The sequence below is a fragment of the Lagopus leucura genome, unplaced genomic scaffold (genome assembly GCF_019238085.1).
Source record: "Lagopus leucura isolate 7727_CA_CO unplaced genomic scaffold, USGS_WTPT01 Super-Scaffold_100004, whole genome shotgun sequence".
Classification (NCBI taxonomy): Eukaryota; Metazoa; Chordata; class Aves; order Galliformes; family Phasianidae; genus Lagopus; species Lagopus leucura.
In genome coordinates, this window is record NW_024962264.1 from 44,571,682 (window position 1) to 44,593,419 (window position 21,738).

Genomic DNA, 21,738 nt, shown 5'->3' on the forward strand with positions numbered 1-21,738 from the left:
AGGAAAGGCTGGATGTTGTGTTGAGGGACATGGTTTAGTAGGAGCTATTGGGAATAGGTGAACGGTTGGACTGGGTGATCTTTTAGGTCTTTTCCAACCTTAGTGATTCTATGATTCTATGATTGTATGATTCTGTGTCCAATTCCTTTTGTACCCGTCCTTCACTGCTTTTTCTTCAGCACCATCATCTTTTGTTTCTAAGAAGAGCGACATTAAAAATAAGTGTTACTTGCAGTAATGATTAATCCCCTTCAAAGGAGATGTTTGGGTCTGCAAAAGCGGCAGCTTCCTTGGTTTTCTTCCTTAGATTTTTATCCAGGGATAAATTTGATCTGTGCCAAGTCATGCTTTGGTATGCCAAGGCACTGCTTTCTATGTGACTGCAGTAACAGATGTATATGGTTAAAATAGATTCCTTAAGCCCCGTTATGCTCTTGTGTTCTGAAATGGGGACAAATTGCCATGTGCTGTACCCATTGTCACAGGAAATCGCAAAGACCAGCTGCTTTATCAAATGCTCTAAGTATCTCCATTAAAGCCAACTAATCTTTGTGGTGTTGGTTCAGCTTCAGTGACCAAATCAGAAGTTTATTTTGACTGAATTCTTCCACAAAGTCAAAAAGCAGCCAGGCCTGCAGTTCTCAGAGCAGCAGAAAACATGATTTTCTTCTGTTTGCATGTTTTAGACATCCAGGTTACTTCACGGGAATCAGTCAGCTCAGCTTATCCTCTCTGCTGCTTTCCCACTACAGCAAAGCACTTTTACTCAGTCCCACCACCAGCAGCACCAATCGCAGCAGCAGCTCTCACGGCACAGAACTGACAAGATGACGGATCCTTCCAAAGCGCAGCCGCAGTAGCTGGGGGCTCTGCCTCTCCTGGAAGTCAGCTACCAGGAGGGGGCTGCTCCATAACCACTCGCACTGAAGTTGCAGAGGTAGCAGTACAAAGCCTTTCTAACGCTGCGGTGTTGAGACCTACAGCTAACTTCTGGAATCTGTTGAGGAAAACCACCAGGTGATGGCAGGGACGCGGCCAACTTTGATCGTTGTCCCGGTTTCTGTGCTCTAAAAGGTTTGCTGCCATGTGTCGATTTGTCCAGGTGAAATCAAAAAATGTGACTGAAATGAGAGGGATGCTGAAAATATTGGTATTTTTTATCAGTTCTGTACATTTTTAAAGTATTAAAATGGACACAGAGCAATTGTTTGATTTAGGAGACAAAATGCCAGGAATATAGTCCGACAAACATCTAATTTTTTCAGATGATTATGGGACAGTAAATATTTTGAAAATGTTGTGTGAAATCCAGTTCTCTGTTGTACAGATGCTGTAAAATATTGTGTATATGTCTGCATAAAAGGAGAAAGAGCAAAATATTTTATATGATGCATGAAATGTAATCTGTTATTTGTAGGTTTGAATATGTTCCCCTAAATTTTCACGCCATACTCAGACTGACGTTTTCCTTTGTTCTGCCCCTTTGTTTACAACATGCTGCATCGTTACTTTCACCCTCAGTGTGGGCACAAGTCTCTCGTTTGTGCTTGGTGGTGTCACAGTCTGCTCTGTGAGGTATGGTGTGTTGGTTCGTTGACTTCTCGAGGTTAAATTATGGATGAAGCCGTTTGAACTGGTGGTCGTGCATCAGGGTTCAGGGTGTTCAGATTCATGAGTATCATCCATCGTTTCATACCTAATTCATTTTATTTGAAAAAAAAACAAAAAACAAAAAATAGGAATTTGCACTGCTTCCTTGCGGATGGTTTGGAATTTTATTCCCCAAAGCTATCTTTTGATATAGTTCATAGTTGGGAAATATTTATGTAAAATGTTAAAAAAAAAAAAAAGAAAAAAAAAGAAAAAAAAAAAGACGGTAATTTTCAAGAATGTTTCAGTTATAGGAGTAATTTGCACAAAAAATATATTTACATTTAATAACCTTTTGGGCACTTTTTAACCACTTTCTCTGTGGTGAGAATTGTAACTTGTTAAAATATGTTGGAATCTTTTTATTCTCATTCAAAAATTAGATCTTTCTTTAGTCAGAACTAATTCAGGGTCATTTTAACAACGACAGAAAAACCCATAGTGCCTTGATTTTAATTCAGGTGATAATGTTGAACATCTTGACTTGCAGTGTCTCGAATCTGTAACCATTCTCGATTTTGAAGTCTTAGTACATTGTCAGCCAAACTCGTGTATCTACTTCATAGCTGTTTCTGCATCGTGATCATCTCAATAACGATCTGAGTTGAGAACGTGAGCGTTTTTGAGTGCTGCTCCCCCTCAAACACTAAGTCAGAAACTGAGGAGTCTCTGCAATCTCAGACTTTGAAGGTATTGTTCTTGAAGATGTAAAAACAGAGAGTGCTCCTTCAGTGGGAGCAGGGAGGGTAACCTGATCTGAAATAATAAGAGTCAAAAATCATTTTTGTAGTGTTTAGAGTTATGTCTTGGGGGAGACCACGGTCGATTGAGGAGATATCACTGAACTAAGACTTCAGAAGGCAACTTCACTTTATAAAGAAAATAAAAAGTTCCAACAGATACGATGTGCTATTTTAGGTAGGGTTTTATGGTACTAGTTTGTGAAAACCACAACTTTAGAGGAAAATAAATAAACACAGATAGATCTGAGAATTAAAATAAAACAGCAAAAGCAGTTAAAATTAGTAGTAGGGAGAGAAAGCTGGATTAATCTTGAATACTGAGGAGGAGTTGAATGAATGTAACCAAATGGTGACGGACTGTTTTGTTCTCTGGAACAGTTTGATTGTATTACTGGGTGAGCCAAACCCACAGGAGGGTGGCACCAGTTCAGCGAGCGCCCCATGCCATCGATGGCATTTTGGGGCTGGTCTTTGCCTCTCCAGGTGTCCCACCATTGCATCTTTGTTGTTCCCCACTTACAAAGCAAGAGTTTGGTACCAAAAAGCACAGTTGTGAACAAGGAAGGAGTGTGAGAAATAGTTACCAAAGAGAGTTAGATTGCGCTCTGCTCCAGGAGGCCTCTCGCAGCAAGGAGCAGGTGCCAGTGCCAGACATTGCAAGGACAAATTCCCTTCTCTAAAAGGATTTCTGCCATTCTCTGAGCTGGGATAAGGGTCAGAAGCCTACTGCTGGTAGAGCTCTGTGTAACAAAGTTTGCCTTGCTCTGCTCTGCTGCTGCATCATCCACCTGTTTCTAAAATAAGCTGTGTTACCAGAGGTCTGTGCTAGCAGCACTGCTGCTTAATGGAAGTAGGTTAGAGAAAAAATGTTACCCGTTTACGGTGATAACAGCACTAAAAAAGAAACCTGGGAGAGCTTTAATAGTGCTGTTAGAACTACGGAATAGTGGTAAAATAGTTTTATTAAGCTATTATACTGAGAATTACAAAAAACAGAGATAACAGCCAGCCAGTTAATGATGCAGCTTTTTATATGAAGCTCCATTTAAACTTCTCTTCCCATTCCCCCCCTCCCCGATACTCTCTTGTGCTGCTATAGGTCTGTTGGTAAAACGCTGAACTAGGTGAGAGAAAATAGATGACAGTGATAGCAGGGCTGCTGAAAGAGAATAAAGAAATGTACGCTTTGATCAAGAAGCTTTTTGTAACCTCGGAGAGAGCTCATTCAATTACGGAGCTACCAGCCAGTAGACAAAGCATGGAAGGTGGGGAGATTCACAGAAACTGGAAAAACACAGCATCCATTTGAAATATACTTACCGTGAATCAGGCAGACTTTATACAGAAGTACGTAGAACTCGTTCCGTGTTCTGTGCAAGGACGCAAATGCTTTGTTTCACAGCTGCTGACTCAAAGGTGTGTATTTCAGGTGTCTGCGGCTTCCCCCTTGCTGAATCAGTTGCTGAGCTGCTCTTGATTTTAGTGGGAAGAGGACCAGGCTGTCGCCTCTTTCTTAATCAGCCTTTTGCTTCTGACTGACTTATTTACTACAGTCATAGATTTTTTGCAACATCCTAATCAATAGCATGATAAGGAATGCTGCGATGCTGCAGGGTCTGGGGTGCAGACGTCACAGAATGACTCTGACAGAAGGGAAGGAATCTGTTAAGGAGAGGGTTGTATTTGTGAAGGCGCAGTCTGGTGGTATGGAACGGCGTGAAACAGAGTTGCATGGAGTTTAGAAGACAGACATTGTTTGCCAGCGATGGGTGAGGATTTGAAGAAAAGCTTCTAGGAAAATTACAGAGAAAAAGAATATATAGCTATTTTTATATTATATTTAATATATATTTGTATATAAATATGAAAAGATTCTAGTAGGAGCTCTCCATATGCCTTCCATTTCATCTAGAAGATTTACCTTCTGCACTATGGTTCCGGTGTGTCGCCACTTGTGTGGGCATCCTGCCTGCTGCCAAACACCAAAATCAGTAACCCAGTATCCTTACAACATACAGGTAGGTTTCATTTCAGCTTTATGTAAAAAATTAATTAAAAGAAAGCTATATCAGACAGTTTTTCATGGAAAAAGAAATTCTCTTTAAGATTCAAATAGCACTTTCTATCTTTTATTTTATTTTTATTTTTTGGAGTAATAAGAAGCACTTTACTGAAAAGACTATTTGAAAACCAGTTTATTTCTTTAGTCAGTGAAACTGTTAAGGGGGGGGGCATCAAGGAATGATGTGTAAAACTGTCAGAAACATTTCTGGAAAATGTTTCTTTAATACAGTGATCCTTTGAGGCTCAAAGTGCAAGATGAAAAAGGCTTCTAGAACTGATTGGCTTCATTGGTTTTACATGGCGTGGGGAAAGGTTGAACGGTTATGGCTTCCTAGGGAGGAGACCTTTTACGTTGCACAGTTGCCTATGAGAGACTCATCTGGAGGCCCACCTACCTGCTCAGTAATTCTAAGTGTCCCTTAGGATTATAACGTGTGTGACAGTGTACCGCAGGGTTAAAGATGTGGCCTTTGGCAGATGTTGAAATCAATTCAGAAACCACGCATACGTTCACAGAATTTAACCCGGGTATTGTGATGGGTTGTAGATGTCACGGCGTCAGGAGACGTCGGACGTCGCAGTCATGAATTTCTCTATTTGAAATCATTATTAAAATTAGATGTGCAGTCAGAGGACTGGAAAAAAATGGTTATTTTGATTAAAAGGAGAGAGACTAGTTTTAATAATTTTTATTTTTTTACTTATCCCTGGTGGAAAAAGTTGAAGAGTGAAATGAATTTGGATTTAAAAAAGACGTATTTAAGCCAATTAGAGTAGGTGAGACAGCTGTGAGTGAACATTTGAAATTGTGGTTGTCCTGAGACTGGATGGTTGCTTTTTCAATATCACAATTTGTAACACTACATTCCTTGTCTTTTTTTTTTTTTAGCCAGGTGATTTAAGCTCTGTTATACTTCATGCTGCGTCATCTGCATGAATTGTGCCAGCATGATATGCTCTACTCAAAGAAATTGTACCTAAATAAAAAGGAGGGAAAAACAAAAACAAAAACACAAAACAAAACACTGTGTCTGAACAAAATACTGTGTGGCCTATACAGAGACCCTAGCTATGACTGAGAGATGCTGCATTAACAGACAATCAATGGGTAAATTATTTATGAAACACTTTCGGGAATGGTCTTAAAGGTGTTACTGCTTTGAAAGCAGCTGGTGAGTCGTGTTTTCAAAGAAGGAAGGTAAAAACTATTTATTTTAAAATACATTGGATTGAATGTTGAGTTTTTAAGCAGTGTTGATTTCACAGTGTCTCGGGTTCCAGTTTTGTTTTGTATTTTTTGAACTGGCATTAGCTGTGTATTTGTTCACCAACAGCCCCTAATGCCGCTCATATTGATGTCAGGAAATGTAGATACAGTTCCCTGGTGTTCGTGTGACCATTACTAACTGTCAATTTTTTTTTTTTTTTTTAATTGAATAAATGTAACGTTTAAAATTTTGCTTTTTGTAGCTTCTAAGGTTCTAGAATTATTTTTTTTCCTGAGTTCCTTAATGTCACTTTGATGAGTTTCACAGTGAAGTGCTCTCATACCCGTTCCACAGATGTAACAAAGGCACTCTCTACCCCCCAACAACTGACGTGTGAGAAGTTGCGTGATGTCGATTTTACCTTCTCTCCCTCCCAAGAGAAATGACTTGTGAGACTTCAGTAAAAACGCATACTGTACTCCTTTCTTGTCTGCTCTCTGTATCTCTTCATAAACTGCTGGCCCATGCTTATGGCCGGAGACCTTCAGCTTGTGTGGTTACACTGCTGCTCTTATAGGCTGCTCTAATCCTCTCACTGAGCAAAGTGGAAACGCCAAGGGCAGTAATTTAATAATTTGAAGTTAACCAAATGTTTAAGGGAAGGTGAGAGAGAAGGAAATCCCACAGTTGAAGCTGAATAACTGGAGGAATTGATAAATGCTCTTTACAGTCTGCTGTTCTCTCTCTGTATCATCATCACAGCAGATGCTCATGGTAAAACTACTCATCCTTTGCCTTTGGGAATTAAAGCATCCTTGTGCAAGTTGTGTCCCACCTCCAGCCCCTGAGCAACTCCACATACCACAGGAAACAAAACAAGTTGCAGAAGCACCAGTTAAGAACTGCCAACACCCACCAATATTAAGGCTGATAGCACGCAGCACAAATTAGCACTTTTCTTAGATCTGAACTTTAGAAATATCAATATGTTTTTCCATAAACTTATCAAGAGCTGTAACTATAAATAACTACTGCGGCACCTGATCAATGCTGCTCAATGACACTTCACTGTTGTGCAAAGCTCTGCTTGCAGGAAAATGTTAGGTAACTGGGAAGATTAGCAATCCAAAGGTTAGCTGCCTCAGCACCCCGGGCTCAGTGTCAGCGATACAAATTCCAGACCTCAGCAGTCAGAGGACAGTGGGTAGCAACCAAGAATTCCAGTCTTAAGCAGTCACGATACCACACAGTCTCTTTCAAACACCTTTGGCAACTCTGTTTTTACATAGCAAGTATGTGTAAATCAGCCTGAGGGTATACCTGTGTAGCACATCACACAGATGGGTGCAGCCATTGCTTTGCACCTCAGCAGTAACATCAGCACAAGGTTGCAGTAGCAACCTGCCACGAGCGCTGGCTTCTGGGACACAGCAAGATGAGCTGCAAGAAAATGCCATGTCAGCATAGCCTCCTACACAGCATCCAGTATCACAGAAATACTTCAGGATAACTGGGTAAATTTGGATGAAACTGCACAGTCCATTCAAGAGCCCAGTTTGTTTGATGCAAAGGAAAGCTGTACAGCAGCAGGCAGCCTTTTGGAGAGCTCTGAGTACAGCCACTTACTTGTTAACCCGCAGATGTCCACAAGCAGCATCTGCCTATCGCACCTCCAAGCAGCAGCTCATGGGACCCAGGCCTTCCTGCAGTGCTCTGAGCACAGGCTGGTTTTTGAGCCGGACCTGTACTTTGGCTCACTGAATTTCTTCTGAAAAACTCTGTACTGAAGATTACAAGTTTACCTTAATCTCTGCTTAGCGCACTTTGCCACATGCAGTGTAATGAGGGCTGTGAATCAGTGAGGAACCTTGAAAAGAACAAGCACCAGTTTCCTCATTTCAAACAACTTGGACTGGCGGGAGGTTTTTCTTCCATCCCTGTAGAACTGACCATACCATCTAATTCTGTTTCCAGTGTTCAAGCCTGGAAATGAGTAGTTGTAGGTGGTTTGCACTTTCAAGTTTCCACTGCGTTCACAGCCTGAGTTGCAAATTCTCGCTTTGGAAGCTGATGTGGAAATTCCCCTGGAACCGGCAGGGAAGTCTGCTGGAACTGAGAATGCATCCCACTTCAGTAGGGTTGGAAAGTCTGTGCTGGGTCATTGCTTCTGTTCATATTGCTGGTATGGCGATTTGCAGAGCCTTATCTTCGCTGCTTAAGTATCCACTCATCACATTTAATATCCTCCAGCCACAAAAGGAAACAAAATAGCAGATAACCATCACAAGTTCCAGCTAGTTTACTCTGTTTCTCATTCTACTCTGCAAGGCAAAGTATTTAAAAGGAAGAGTACTATTTACATTGTATACGTTTCATTTCTGGAAAACAGGGCCTTGACTGGCCAATGCAACAAGCAGCTCCTTCCCCCAAAATACCCTTTTCTTCTAAGCAGCAGTTACACCGCAGGACATGTGTAAGCCCAGGCAGGCATGTCCCAGCAGCACAGCATGAAGCCCGCTCTGCTGCCTTGCAGCCAAGGTTTACAAGATTTTGTAATTCCCGATCCTGAAAACGGCTCCTTCTCCCCACCTGAGAGTTGCTGCAGGACTGAACTAGGCAAGCATTGCATTTCATCCTTGTGAGCAAGCTGACATGTCCAAAACCATTAAATCAGACCCATACCTGCCTCTTCTGGCTATTCTTCACGTTTTTATTCCCTGCTAATTGGCATTCTTGTTAAGGCAAAAGCAAATCATTCTGGACAACTTTAGAACTGATCATTAGTTACTGACTGCTTCCACGCAACTGAGAGAAAGCCAACTGGGATGCTGTCATAGTACTGTCAGGTGATTCATTACCCTACTTTTTCACCAACACTCCTCAAGTGCTTAGCTAGTTTCACAGCTTGTGCATCTCTTTCAACATTACATTTCAGGTCAGCCCCATCTGGTTACCCACCCCTCTGCTCTTCTCAGTGCTGTAACTTGCAGCCTGAACACTCCTGCAAGTTGGTGAACAACTTCCTACATCTGCATGTCCAAAGAGCAATAGCAAGTTAGCTGCTGAAAAGACATCATTTTCCATTCTCCTATGCTCAACTCCACTGCTAAACACATTACAACTCACTGAGTATGATGGAGGAAATTGGACCAAGGTGCAGTGAATGAACCACTCATTCAGACAGACCACCACACCGTTCTCCATCTCTTGGCTGAGGGAGAAGCAGAGAGGCAGTGGTTTATTTTTCTAATTAGAGATCAGTTACTTCTTCCAAATCTGAGGGCAGAGGGGAGGATGGGGAAATAGCCATGGGGAGCAGAAGGAATTACTGTTCACTCTCCCAGCACTGCAAGCATTAGCTTAGGATGCAGACTGCCCATAAGGGTAGGCCACCTTAGGTGTGATATCTATTCATCTATACACACATGGCAGTAACCTGCACCTCAAGTCTACAGGGATTTCAAGACTGAACAGTGCCACACCTCTCCAAAAGCAACGCATCAGTAGTATGAGAATGCAGTAAGGAAAGCTGCTAAAATCCCAGCCACTGAACCAGCCAATGTGCAGTTGTCTGAGCCAACAAAGCAGACAGCTAGAGGCTGGGCACTACAAGGCTGTATGGGAGGACGCTGTTTCTGCTAGAGGCAGGGCAGCATACAGTGCTGCTAAAAATACACTGGGAGTCTCCAACCACCTTGAGCAGGCTTCAGTTATACAATGACTGGACTACACCAGTCTTGGAACGGTGAAAAATTCCAACAGGCAACTCACAACATTAAATCTCTACAGTTAGTACTATCTGCTATAGTGCCTTCTAAAACTTTTGCTAAAATCCGAGAACCCGCCTCATTTTATAATAGATTTCTAAGCGTAAGTTAACATTGGCTCTAAACAACCAAAAACAGTAGGAGCATTTTCTAACTCAATGAATATCTGCCTATGTATTGCCTATTTTTGACCAGGCAGTGGTCAAAAGCAGTAGTTTGCATCACATGAGTTTGCGACAGCAGAATGTAAGTGTGAAAGTTGCATGGATTTGTTCTGCAACTTCATATTTACCTCTTTAAAAAAAAAATAATAATAATATTAATGTGTTCATTTTTTTCTGTTGATCACAATTGTTTTAACACCAGAACAGTTTCAAGCAGTGCACAGGAAGTTCAGAAAGTTTCTACCCTAGGACACAGCCAACTGATTTGGCTTTTGATCAAGAATTTTCAGCAGGATGAAGGACAGGCAGCCTGCAGCAGTGTGATTGCCCAGCACTACCTAGCACATGTGTAAGAAAACACTGTGCTGTAGCACCACACAACAAGCAATTTCCCAGTGAGCAGTTAAAGCTCTTCCCTGCTTTGGGTTCCCTGTTCTTTCTTTTTTAATGTGATCCAGGTAATGCATCCCCTGAGGGTAAAAGGTTAAACAGACTACAGAGAGGGCATTTACAGGGTGTGGAAAGAAGAGGCTGCAGCAATTGGTTACAATGCTTGCTTCAAAACTGAACAAATCAGTGCATTACCCAGCAATTAACAACAGCACTGCCAGCAGCTCCTTCCTTCAGATCAGGACTTGAACATCTAGGCCTGGAGCTGTAGTCTGTTTTCATACCACTCTGCATAAAAGGAATCAAGCGGCTGCAATCTTCGGGGTTTGAGAACCTCAGCATTAAGGGGTTTCTATTGGCAGCAAAATCCAAGAGGAGGCTTCCTACCCTCTGTTCTCAAGCAACAATTTGGACAATCTAATTTGTAGCACTTGATCTTACTTTAGCTTCAGGCTAAAGCAGTAGATAGATGCTATTAGAAACTCTATCTTCTGCTTTACAGAAGCTCTTAACATCTTATTTAAGCTATTAGCTCAGAATCTACTAGCTCAAGCAGCAGAGAGAACCACGTGTTTCAGTATCCCATATCTTAAGCGACCAACATTTTCAAAGTTTTTATAACTGGTACTTATAACAGCATCCAAAATAAATTTAGTAAAGTTTAAATAAATCATCACTTTAACCTCTGTGGCAGGAATTATGGAACTGCCAAAAAACAATACTGAAAATGACTCAAATTGAGACACTATGTTTTATTAATACTCTTCCAGATTACATTTCTATTCCTAAAAAGAAAAATATGAACATATCTAAATCTAAAGATTCCATTATTGTTCAGTCCTGGGAATGAAACACTGTTAAGTTGGACCACTTTATTACTTTCCACGTACTTTATAAAGTTTAGAAAGTCAAAAAAGAAAAAAAAAAGGAAAAAAAAATCAAATACTACTAGCTCCAGATTGCACATTGAACTTGGTAGGCTGTTAATCAGTACACAATTTCCTGATAAAAATCCCTGATTAAGAAGTTTGCCCTCTACATGAAATTCATAATATTTTCTGTTGGTGGCTCAGCAACTAAATGGTATAGGAATGGCTCCCCAGCTTTTTGTTGCTTACATTATCCAGCCTCAGGCACGTCCTGGAACCAAAGTCTTTGGAAATGGGAGTCAACTGTTATCTCTTTAATATTTTGTTCAACATTATGAAACAAAACACTCTGGTCTGCTTCAGAGAAGGCGTAAGAATTAGCTCTTGAAGCAACAGGAAAGGGAGCCATGTGTAACAGTGGGGGAAAAAAAAAGAAAGCTCCAACATTTCTGGACATAGATTCTCAAAACTCAGCTGAGCCAGGTTCAGCAAACAGGAAAATCACGCAAATCCTACCACAGTAGCAGGTGCCACAGAACATACAAACCAGACAGCAAACAGATCTCCACCGCAGAAGCTGTCTATAAATGTCTCAATCCCACCAATCGTTTGCTATAAAAAGTTCAGTGTCTCATCTTCGGTGCTTGTTTAAACTGTAATTCTGTACATTTATATACAAAACCACACAAGGATAGCTGGTAGATAGCTGCTTCCAATCCTTGTCCTTTCGTAGTGATGAAAAATATTTAAAAACCAGAGTCTGGACTTATAAATAGTGCAGAAAATGCAAAAGCTAAGAAGACAATGCCTCCTATGATTGTCACTGGAAAGGAAAAACAAACAAAAAATGAATTAGACATTGAGAAAGTTAAGTAAATTCATAATGTGTCATGGAAGATATTTATTTATTTGTTAAGAAGTCTGATTAATGAAAAATCTTTTTAAAACTTAATGCTGCAAACAGTGAAGCAGTAGATGCTATTTCTAGCTCAGTGTCAGGATGCCCATACACCACCCCATTGTTTAATCTTATCTACAAAGACATGTTCTGGACCTTAGGAAGGACCATGTGTATTACTTCTATTAATTCAGCTAGTGCGAAGCTGAGGCTGATGCCTACTGTTGTGTGTTTGGCTACATGGAAAAAAAATAAGATACAATACTATCAGGCTGGAGCAAGTCATCAGTTAGGAGTGGCACTGCAGATTAGCAATTCTAGCACAGTTCAGGTAACCATACTGAATGAGCCAGTATTAAAACCATTAACTGCTTGCAATGGCCAGAAGCTGCTAGGAGTTGGGGCAGTATCACTGTGTGTGGCCCATCCTTCTCTAAACGAGCTAACAGGTTAGATGGATCTCTGACCTAACCTAAGGTTATTGCTATTGCCAGACATCCATGCTGGGCTTGTTGATAGCACATTAAATTATTGCTAGATTAGCAACTCATCATCTATGGCCTTAACAAACAAGACAGAATACACATTTCACCTTTTCCATTGAAATTTACCCCTTCACCTCCTTTTCTGAAACTGCAGAAAACACACACAGACCCAAACACTGAACTGATCTTAAAGAAGTCTCAAGAAACATTCTTCCTGAACACGCAACCACTGACATCACAGACATTACCAGCATTAACACATTTTTCAGTTGGAGTGAGTTTTCACTTACCAGTCCTAACAGAAATTTTTTGTGCTATCATTCTCCCTCCAATAACTGCTAAACCAGTGCATAGACAATGTCCCACCGTTCCTCCTACTGCCACACCATAAGGATCCTGAGGAGAAAACACAGAAGGGAAAGGAAACATCAGCACAATGGAAAGCCTGCTAGTTCTGGAACAACCTCCTACCATGATGGAACCATAGCTTGGCTCTTTGGTTACACAGAATCAAGCACGTGAACACTATCTAGTGTTTACTCTGCACCGCCACCTATCACTGAAAGAACAGTAACAGAGCCTTCAGCTAGTAAGACAGCCTTAATGTAAACCTGATCAATACAGGAGTATTTGGGATGTTTCAACCAAAAAGCATTTTCAGGTGGTTAAATGTAGATGCAGAGATCACTCTGCTGCACTTAAACAATTAAATAACATTTAATGGGAAGATGGCTGCTCTTGATGCACACCAGCAGGAAGAACATCAACTTAACTATAAAGGAAGAAAAAACATGTAAATAAACCTAAGAACTGCAAGTGAAAGCTTTCAGTAGCTAAAACATTCCAACTTTTTCATCCAGCTCAAGTTTATCAGCAAGTTTGTGCTTTATACTTTGGTGCCCCAATAGAAAAATTAGCCAAAGAGGGGACTATCGTAGAATTTAAGTCTAGAGGATAATAAACTGCTTTCAAAATGTATTCTTACAAATACATTTGTAAGCTGTCAACAACAGCTTTCAACACTGCATAATGTGCATCACCTCACTACAGTAACAAATCCACAACAAAAAGAAGTTCCCAAGACCTTCTCACAAATTACAGCATATGTATTAAGCACCTCATAAAACAGAACAGTTTAGCATTAGAAACAGAAAAAAAAACACCTTTTAATGACAGATGAAGAAGGCAAGGTAAGAGCCTGATTTTCCACTGCACTAGGATGAACTAGGGAAGGTAGAGTTAAGTCCTGCAAACCTCTCTTTTAGGAAACAAAGCAAGACTTCCAGCTCATAGGAGAAAAAGCTACTGCCCTGCCTCATGAGGAATGCATGAAATCTCTAACATGCAAACAGAAACTGTCCAGGAAATGATCTGATATAAGGAAAACACAACACTGCCTGATCAAGACAACCAGAAGCACAAGCTACTGAGAGAAGCTAAGAGCAGTGGACAAAGAACAGATAGAAAACTACTAAGAAGGCCAGGAGGGAGGCAGAGCTGTGCCAGCAGAACACATTTGCTTCCACAACTGGGAACAGAATCCAGTATTCCTGGAACTCCTCATTTCCATGCTGACAGCAGCCCACTGGCAAAAGGTGGATCCTGCCCTCTGCTCCATTGGCAACTGCTGCCCCTTGGAGGGAATAATTTACAACCTCTTCCATGAGTTCAGTATCTTCAGCAGAAGTGCTCAGATACAGCCAAGAAAATCAGTCTAACATGATGTGATAGAATTTCAGCTCCCTTTCCAAATATTTAGGCAGATGAGTGTTTCTTACACACAGAAAACTGCTATGGTGTTAATTCTAGTTCTTAAGGATTGCTGTCAGGATTAGGTTCATTAAGACAGACTTAAATCTTTCTCCTGGTGTATGCTCTGAGACAGTGTACATTATACTTTTTTTTCCTCCACAGAAACCATGTTTCATTCATTGTGACAGGATGGATACTATTCACTTAATGAGCAGTCAGAGTACTTTCTTTTCACTCAAGTTCACAGTTGAGTTACCACACTACTGGCAATCTCTCGCTATGTAAATTATTCTTTGTGAAATACTTATTTAGTAAGGTATCTGAATGTAAGTAGTATAAAATAATTCCACAGATAGAATGAGAAAAGATTATTTTTTGTAGCACTTTTGTAGCACTTATACGTTTCATATGTTAAAAGCTTAACATCCACAGTCTTCTTTTACAATCCTCAGTACTTCACGGACCGCACCGCAGAGTCTGATGGACATTTCTTAATGGGACACTCAGAAAAATGCAAAAGAGAAGTCAACCTGTGATAGGATGGGCATAAGCAACTTATCCAGCACCATACAAAATCTTTGGCAGAGGCAGTAGTAATAATTTCCAGTTTGCCAAGATGGCACGTCGCTAACTGAACAATGAGATCCTCCTCTCTAACCTGCTCCCTGCCTCTCTAGCTCTCAGTGCCTTCCCTACTCTGTAATAAAGGCAAAAGGTTCCTACAGATTATAGCCTCCTTCATTATGCAGCCTTGATTTATCCCTGGGGAAGGTCTGAAAGTGCACTGAAGGAAGCACGAGTCCTAGGAAAAAGATGTAAATGATCTCAATGAATGGAAACAACACAGGGCAACTACTGAAGGCTTATAGTCAGCCTTTTAATAAGCCTGATCTTCCTGTAAATGTGTAACAGTTACGTATGCTCCGATCATCATGCTGAGTATCATTTCATTTATGGTACTGCTTACTGCACAGAGGTTCAGAATTTTAGTTCCACATACTTTAACAAATTCTTCTAGATTTTTTAAAAAGCAGTATCTTATCAACAGTTTCAAATTTGCTAGGATTAAGGTCTCCTTTTAAAGCTGCTGTGTTAAAGCTGCATTGTCTCACAGATCAAAGAAAAAGTAGTTCTGTAACATCCTTATCTTTACACCTTATCAAATAATTGCATTCAGCTACATGATGTCAAACAACTCTTTTCAGAAAGGCCCATGCAGTTCTAATCATGAGACCGTAGTTAAAACAACACTCAGAGCCTCCGTGCATTGATTTCCACATCTCTGCACAGCTGTGACATTAAGTAAAGCACTATAAAGCAGCAGGTGTGAATGTGACACCTTACACAAGGGTATTTTGCCTCTTTCACCCAGCTGCAGACAACCCAAGGAGAGCAAAAGAAGAAGGGGCATTCTGCAGCACTCACCTCTCTGGCTGCCAAGACGATGGTTGTTAACTGGGAACGATCACCCCACTCTGCCAAAAATGTTAAAGTAAACGCTTGTACAAAGATGGGAGAAATAAAATGGAGCCATTTCTTCTGAGGTATAGTGGCAGTTGATCCCGTTTCCACATCCCCTGGCCCATTTAACAGTTTAGTTCTCTGAAGCTGAAGAAGACAAAGGGAATTAAAAAAAAATACAAGATTAGAAATGTCAGCCAAACAATCCAAATGAAATACTTAAACTGTAACGCTGTTAATTTAACATCTGGAATGCTATTAGCCACTGATTGTGCATACTAACATGTTATTTATATTAGATGGTATTTTTTAAAGCCTACTACGTATATATAGTGTTTAATACAATATATAAATATCACCTCTGATTTCCAATTGCTGGTAGTCTCAAATCTTGCAATCACAAAGCAGTTACAACAGGAACAATATTTAGTTTCAAATGACAGATTGCTTCCCATCTATTCTAAAGCAGAAGTCTCTCTTAAAAAGGGGTGGCTCTCAAATCAAAAGTGGATAAAATTGTCCCAAAGAAACAAGATTACTATTCCTTAGAAATGGACTTGAACATTTATAGAGCCTGTTAGTACACACCATTAAAAAAAAAAAAAAAAAAAAAAAAAAAAAAAAAAAAGAAATTCTACAGGGAAAACTCCTTTTCTGCAGAGAAGTAGGATATGCCATAGGTCTGGGATCATCTGTTGAAATAGCATCCACATGGCCACTTCTGTCCAGCTGACCACATGTTTGTTGTGTTAGACTTATTAATTGCAGCCATGGCTGAACATCCCAAACATGAAACGTAGCACTGCTCTGCAACTTCAAAGCCATAACTGTTTCATTAGCTGTAATTCACATAGAGAGTTTATGACTTACTTCCTCATCTTTTTTTTTAATTTCTGCCTGAACTTCCTCCAGCTCTTCCTGGCCCTCATCTGGACTCATTTTCAAGCCTTCTCGAAGCATTCTAATGCCAAAAATGGCAAACAGTGCAGTCGACACATAGTATGTATACACACGAGGAATAACTGTTGTGGCATAGCCAAACAAAACTGAAAAGAAAACAAATGCATAATTTCAAAAATAAGAATGAATATAATTATTTTTCCCACATCAGTCCAAGCAAATTTATTTTTCCACTGAAGGTCAACACAAATTCTGCTCTTTCCCAAGCACACCAAAAGATTTCATCTATAATCACGTTAGATTGGTTATGACATATAATATCAACTCACTCTATTTATTTACATGGCTGTATGTTGGATGACATCTTCTTCCAACCATTTTTTACATTTATTTCAGATCTGTCTTCTTCATCAGATAAAGGCAAAATGAGATTTTCTACAAGATAAATTTTCTAGATGCACCCACAGCCAATTGTCTGAATTCATGCCTTTCTTCTTTGGCTGAGTGCAAATACCTGGAAGCCACCATTCCTCACTCTCTCTCCTACACTCCACCAACTTCATCCTTTCTTAATCCCACTCAAAGACTAAAAACTACTTCCACAGTACACCTACTTTTACAGGTGTTGAAGGTGATCAGACTCAGCCAAAACTACCTCTCAAATAGAATAAATACGTACCCAAGACTGACTACTCCACAAAGATCACAGTTACAGACCCAAAAGGCCTGTGTAAATACAAGGAAATTACAACCTCACACCTAATGTTCTCAGCTGTTTGGACCACACTGTCGTACTGCATGTGCAATGAGCCAAGTGGAAACATGCTAACATATGCATACATCCTTCCTTACTTGCATCCACACTGCCACTACCAAAGTAAGATTATCAGATCAAAATAAAATTAGGCTGCAGCACACACGCAGAATAACTATATCATTGCATAGCCAAATAAAACAGAAGAATATAAAATTTGTTTGAAAGATTGAAAATACTGCATTATACAGAATGCATACAGCATTACTTGCCACGTACAAAGCACAAAAGCAGTGAAATAATCAGAATGACAACGCAGCTTATTATATCACAAGGGCAAAAATGTTTCTGGGCATAGCTTGAAAATAAACAACACCAAAAACCAAACATCTACATACTGATTATTTGGATATAGAGAATTTAAATGAGCAGAAATTCATGAAATCATGGCTGGAAAACAAAAACAAAAACTCCAGGAAGTTCTAACCACAGGAAACAAGGACAAAGAAAGGGAAAATCCCAGCTCCCTTCCTAGGGAATACATTGACTTTACATAGAAAAAGGGAGAGCTGTAATGGGCAGACAGATGTAGAAAAGAGACCACAGGGTGCACCCTCACCTATGATCCTAAATAAAGGAAGCACACAGTGCAAAAGTGAAACAAGTCTCACAGACTAATGTTATTAAGCAAGTAATGGAAGAAACTTTTACAATGCTATCTGAACAGCACAAAGGGAAACTGCTGTAAGACTGCAACAATAATTGTAACAATGCATTCACAAAAGCTATCATCTCCATCTGAAGACGCTCAGATCAACACTGAGACCCAGTACCAGTTAGGAGGCTGTTTGCAGCACATATAAAACACTGAACATTGTTTCAAGTATTTCTGTCGAGGGCATGTGAAGAACTGAGCACACACACAACCAAATACATGCTGCATCCGATGTACCTAAAGGCTGCTTCATTCTATGGTTACAGCTGTGTAAGCACCCACAGCTACAGCTCCCCAGGTGCCATCTGACACCTTGCTCCCCTTCCAGCTCTTTGCTCTGTACTGTGCACCACAAAGGTTCATGACTGAATGTAATCCTCCACTTTTACAGCCAGATATATATACAAAGACACAAGTCAGTCAAGAGGAATGTGACATCCTGTTAAGCATCTTTCACTTTGGGAAGATAAAGACCTCAGCCCTACACTCTCTTTAGGTATACTAATTTAACAGGAGCTAAAAATAAAAAGGAATAAAGAAGTCTAAAAGCCAAGGGATAGCTTAGGCACTCCAAATTCCTTTTCCTTAAAAGCATACAGATGTTTAGGGAGTGTGAACACCTAATTGGAGTTTAGAGTCTAATGCCACAGCCCCCAGAAAAAACCTTCAAAGTTTACACAAAATAGAAGACTGCACACACCTGCTGTCTTCACACTACCTTCCATTTGACTTCAGTTAGGGTTAGTTAGGGTTTACTAATAAATACAGACTTATCCAGCACATTTAAACATACAAAACAAAACAACATGAGGGCTAACCTGATAAGCACGTCATCAGTCCTAAGGCAAGCATAGCACCAGCCAGTACAGTCAAACGGTTGTATCGCATTGCCATGATGGCTGCAATGAAGAAGGTCTTATCTCCAAGTTCTGATACAATGATGACTGATATAGCAGCCACAAATGCATGAATAAAGCCCAAATTAGTCTTGTCAGTTGAGTCTTCATTGACAAGATGAACTGGAGCAACTGGCGAAGGCCCCTTCTGTAGGCACAGGAGGAGACAAAACAAAACAAACACCAATTAATTAGGCTTGAACATGTAATTCCTGGAAGTACTGAGCTCTCTGTTTCTCCTGTCACATTGCATTGCCTAGCGTGGCATTTTAACTATTCACCCTCCATGTGGTATTAGCTATGATTAACTAGTTACTGGCTGCTACCTACCTCAAATTAATAGGTGGTCACTTCACAAGAAGCACCTGCTCTGATTATTAAAGCAGTACTTCACCATGCATGCTACTACTGGAACATGAGAACCACTGCCACAGCCAGACAGGGGAGAAGCAACTTTATATTGCTATTGGTACAGCTGTTGTCTGCTTACATTATGACGCTCAAGCAAGCAATTTTATGATAGAAATAGTAAGAACTAAACTCTTCAAATCTTCAAGCAAAAATTGAGCGATTATGAGCACTCAAGAGAAAAGGGAATCCTTTAAAAATCTGTCAGGATCTCCTCGCAGAATCTTTACATCTCAGCTCCATTAAAGTTTTATGCAACTTTTCATGAACTGTTTGTTTTGTACACACTGTTGAACACCAGCTCTAAGACTCCCCAGTGCTCGAACCAGCTCAGCACATTCCAGATTTCCCTCAACAACCAGTGTTTACTCTCATGAAGATTAAGACACCTATAATCAAAAGCAGACCCAAAACAACAAAGCTGCTGTTCACGTGCTTGACCAGAGATGGCCAAGAAAGTTAATACCTCCATGAACAGAGACAGATTGCAACTTGTTTCATCAGGAGACTTGCCAGAACTCCCTCAATAGTGCTGGGAAGTCTGAGGTTTGATGTTTGAAATTTTCTTGCTCCCTATTGTCTTGCATCAAGCAGTATGCTGACAACTTTTTTTTCCTATATGTGATCATTTGGCAATGGAACCCCCTAACCAAGAATAAAATTTTAGAAGTTTGAATACAAACAAACTAATCCTAAATACTGATACAAACTGAAGAGTCCTGAGCTGCAACAAGATAGGCTTTCTTCTGCTTACACACAGAAGACTTTCCCCCCATCAGCTTGTAAGCAATGGGATCTTAGTACAAAAATATTTATCTGTCGAAAAACATTAGCTCATTTGGCCAAGCTCTGCTGTCCAGCACAGCATCAGGTACCACCTCCCCAGTGTAGTTTACTGAGAGCGAACACATAAGGTGCTAAAACAAGCTCTTTTCTTACAATAATTGAGTTTGTCAATTACAGCTTCTCAGATAATGAATCAAAACCTTTTTTTTTTTTTTTTTTTTTTTTGTAACACACACTTCAATTCCTTTCTTTTAGCATTAAAAAACAGATAATCACAACTTTTCTATCTTCAGCTTGCCAAAAAGCTGACTTTTGTTTGGCATGTATAACCGAAGCAGAAAACATTAAATTACTTAAGAAAAATCTCCTCTCTGCTCCAGCTTTATCAATATAATGCCTACTGACATTAAAAAAAAAAAAAAAAAAAAACAAAAAAAACCAAAATTCATTGCCAGCTTTAACCTCAGTAACTTACAATCACTTCATTACAGCCAGTGGAGCTCTTCAACTAAGCGATGAACAGAAAAGGATGATGAAAAACAACACTTTCACAAACTTTCTTCATCCTTTAAAAATCACCAAAGCTCAGCCACTGGTGGCCAACCAGAACACAGATGACAACAGGGATGCTTGCTCAACTACAGCAAGAGCAGCCATAGGAACAGGATCACACAGAACATCCTGAGCTGGGAGAGCCATGACGATGGGAGTCACAGACTGGTCTGGGTTGGGAGGAACTTTAAAGCCCTGTTTCACCCTCATGGGCAGGGCTACCCTCCCATCAGGCTGCCCAGGGCCCCATCGAGCCCGGCCTTCAGCGTCTCCAAGGATGTGGTACCCACAGCTCCCACCTGGCAGCTGTGCCAGCACCTCACCGCCCACAATTCAAACTCCACGTCAGACAACGCGATGCAAGCTCTTACCGAGTCGCGCTCCGGAAGGCGGGCAGCCCCCAGCAGGCTTCTCGAAGCCGCCAGGTGAGGGCCGGGCGGCCACATGGAGCCACACGGAGCCCTGTCCACGCTCCGTTCCCACCGCCCTCCTCGCAGCGCTGCGCTCAGGCCGGGATACGCGCTGCCGGGAGCGCTCGTGTTACCTGCAGCGCTACAAGTGACGTTTCACTTCCCCGGAGGCTCCAGAAGCAACACTCCGGCGAACGTTACAGCGCTATCTGCTCGAACGTTACTTTTGCACTTCCTGTTTTTCTGCCCTCGCGCTCCCCGTTCTGGAGCAGCCTCCTTCAGTCGCAGCCTTCGCGCGCACACGCGGTCGCTCCGTACGGTTCACCTTGACAATGTGAGCGTGGAGCCGCGTTCCCATCCCCGCCCCTCCCTCCCTCGCTCCGGCCCCCGCTCTGCCCCGGGGCCTCGAGGGAAGCGCTCCCTCCCGCAGGCTGGCTCTGCGCGGCCCCGCCTCACCTCGGCCCGCGGCTCGGCTCCCTGCCCCGCTCCCTGCGGCGCGGCCGCCGGCACCTTGTTCCTGCTGGGCTCTTCCTCCGGCGCGGCGCGCAGCCCGGCCGGCGCCGCCAGCAGCACGAGCATCGCCAGCGCGGCGGCCCCGGACAGCGGGGCCGGGCCGCGGCGGCCGCGCTCCGGCGGGGAGAGCGGCGGGGAGCCCATGGCGGCCCGCGCGGCGCTGAGGGCCTCTCACAGGCGCCGCGTCATCGCCCCTCGCCGGGGAGCTGCCGCCGCGCGCCGCCCGTCCCAGCCGCTTCCTGCCACGGCCCGAGCGCGAGGGGCGGCGCCTCAGCTCGCCCACCCGGCCCGCCCGCCGTGACGGCAGCGGCACGGCCCGCCCACGGCGCAATGAGCGGAGCGGGTCGCTTCGC

The 21,738-nt window shown here is 41.8% G+C and overlaps 2 protein-coding genes across 11 annotated transcripts in view; one reads left to right on the top strand and one right to left on the bottom strand.

Annotated features, from left to right (window-relative positions):
- The window catches only part of CLOCK (clock circadian regulator), a 54,412-nt gene extending 48,268 nt beyond the window's left edge, over positions 1-6,144 (top strand). For 7 of the 10 annotated variants that reach the window (XM_042870402.1, XM_042870403.1, XM_042870401.1 and 4 more), the window contains one exon: positions 687-2,431. In XM_042870402.1, the coding sequence (XP_042726336.1) occupies positions 687-860 (174 nt within the window). In that variant the 3' untranslated portion in view covers positions 861-2,431. Of the gene's footprint in view, positions 1-686; positions 2,432-4,305 lie in introns of those variants that run through there. The other 3 variants (XM_042870411.1, XM_042870410.1, XM_042870407.1) reach the window with 3 other exon arrangements.
- Positions 6,145-10,723: 4,579 nt separating this feature from the next.
- TMEM165 (transmembrane protein 165) lies at positions 10,724-21,529 on the bottom strand. The gene is made up of 6 exons (XM_042871106.1): positions 21,329-21,529; positions 18,639-18,864; positions 16,322-16,497; positions 15,416-15,598; positions 12,529-12,634; positions 10,724-11,678 (listed from the first exon to the last, which is right to left on the bottom strand). The coding sequence occupies exons 1-6, from the start codon at positions 21,527-21,529 to the stop codon at positions 11,602-11,604; spliced, it is 969 nt and encodes a 322-aa protein (XP_042727040.1). The 3' UTR covers positions 10,724-11,601.
- Between the last annotated feature and the right edge of the window lie 209 nt (positions 21,530-21,738).

Coding starts and splice junctions, on each gene's coding strand:
- TMEM165 (XM_042871106.1), bottom strand. CDS start 21,529: ATGGGCTCCCCGCCGCTCTCCCCGCCGGAGCGCGGCCGCCGCGGCCCG. Junction 15,599..16,321: donor TTAAAAAAAAAGATGAGGAA/GTAAGTCATAAA, acceptor TGTCTTCTTCAG/CTTCAGAGAACTAAACTGTT. Junction 12,635..15,415: donor TCGTCTTGGCAGCCAGAGAG/GTGAGTGCTGCA, acceptor TTTTCTCCTCAG/GATCCTTATGGTGTGGCAGT.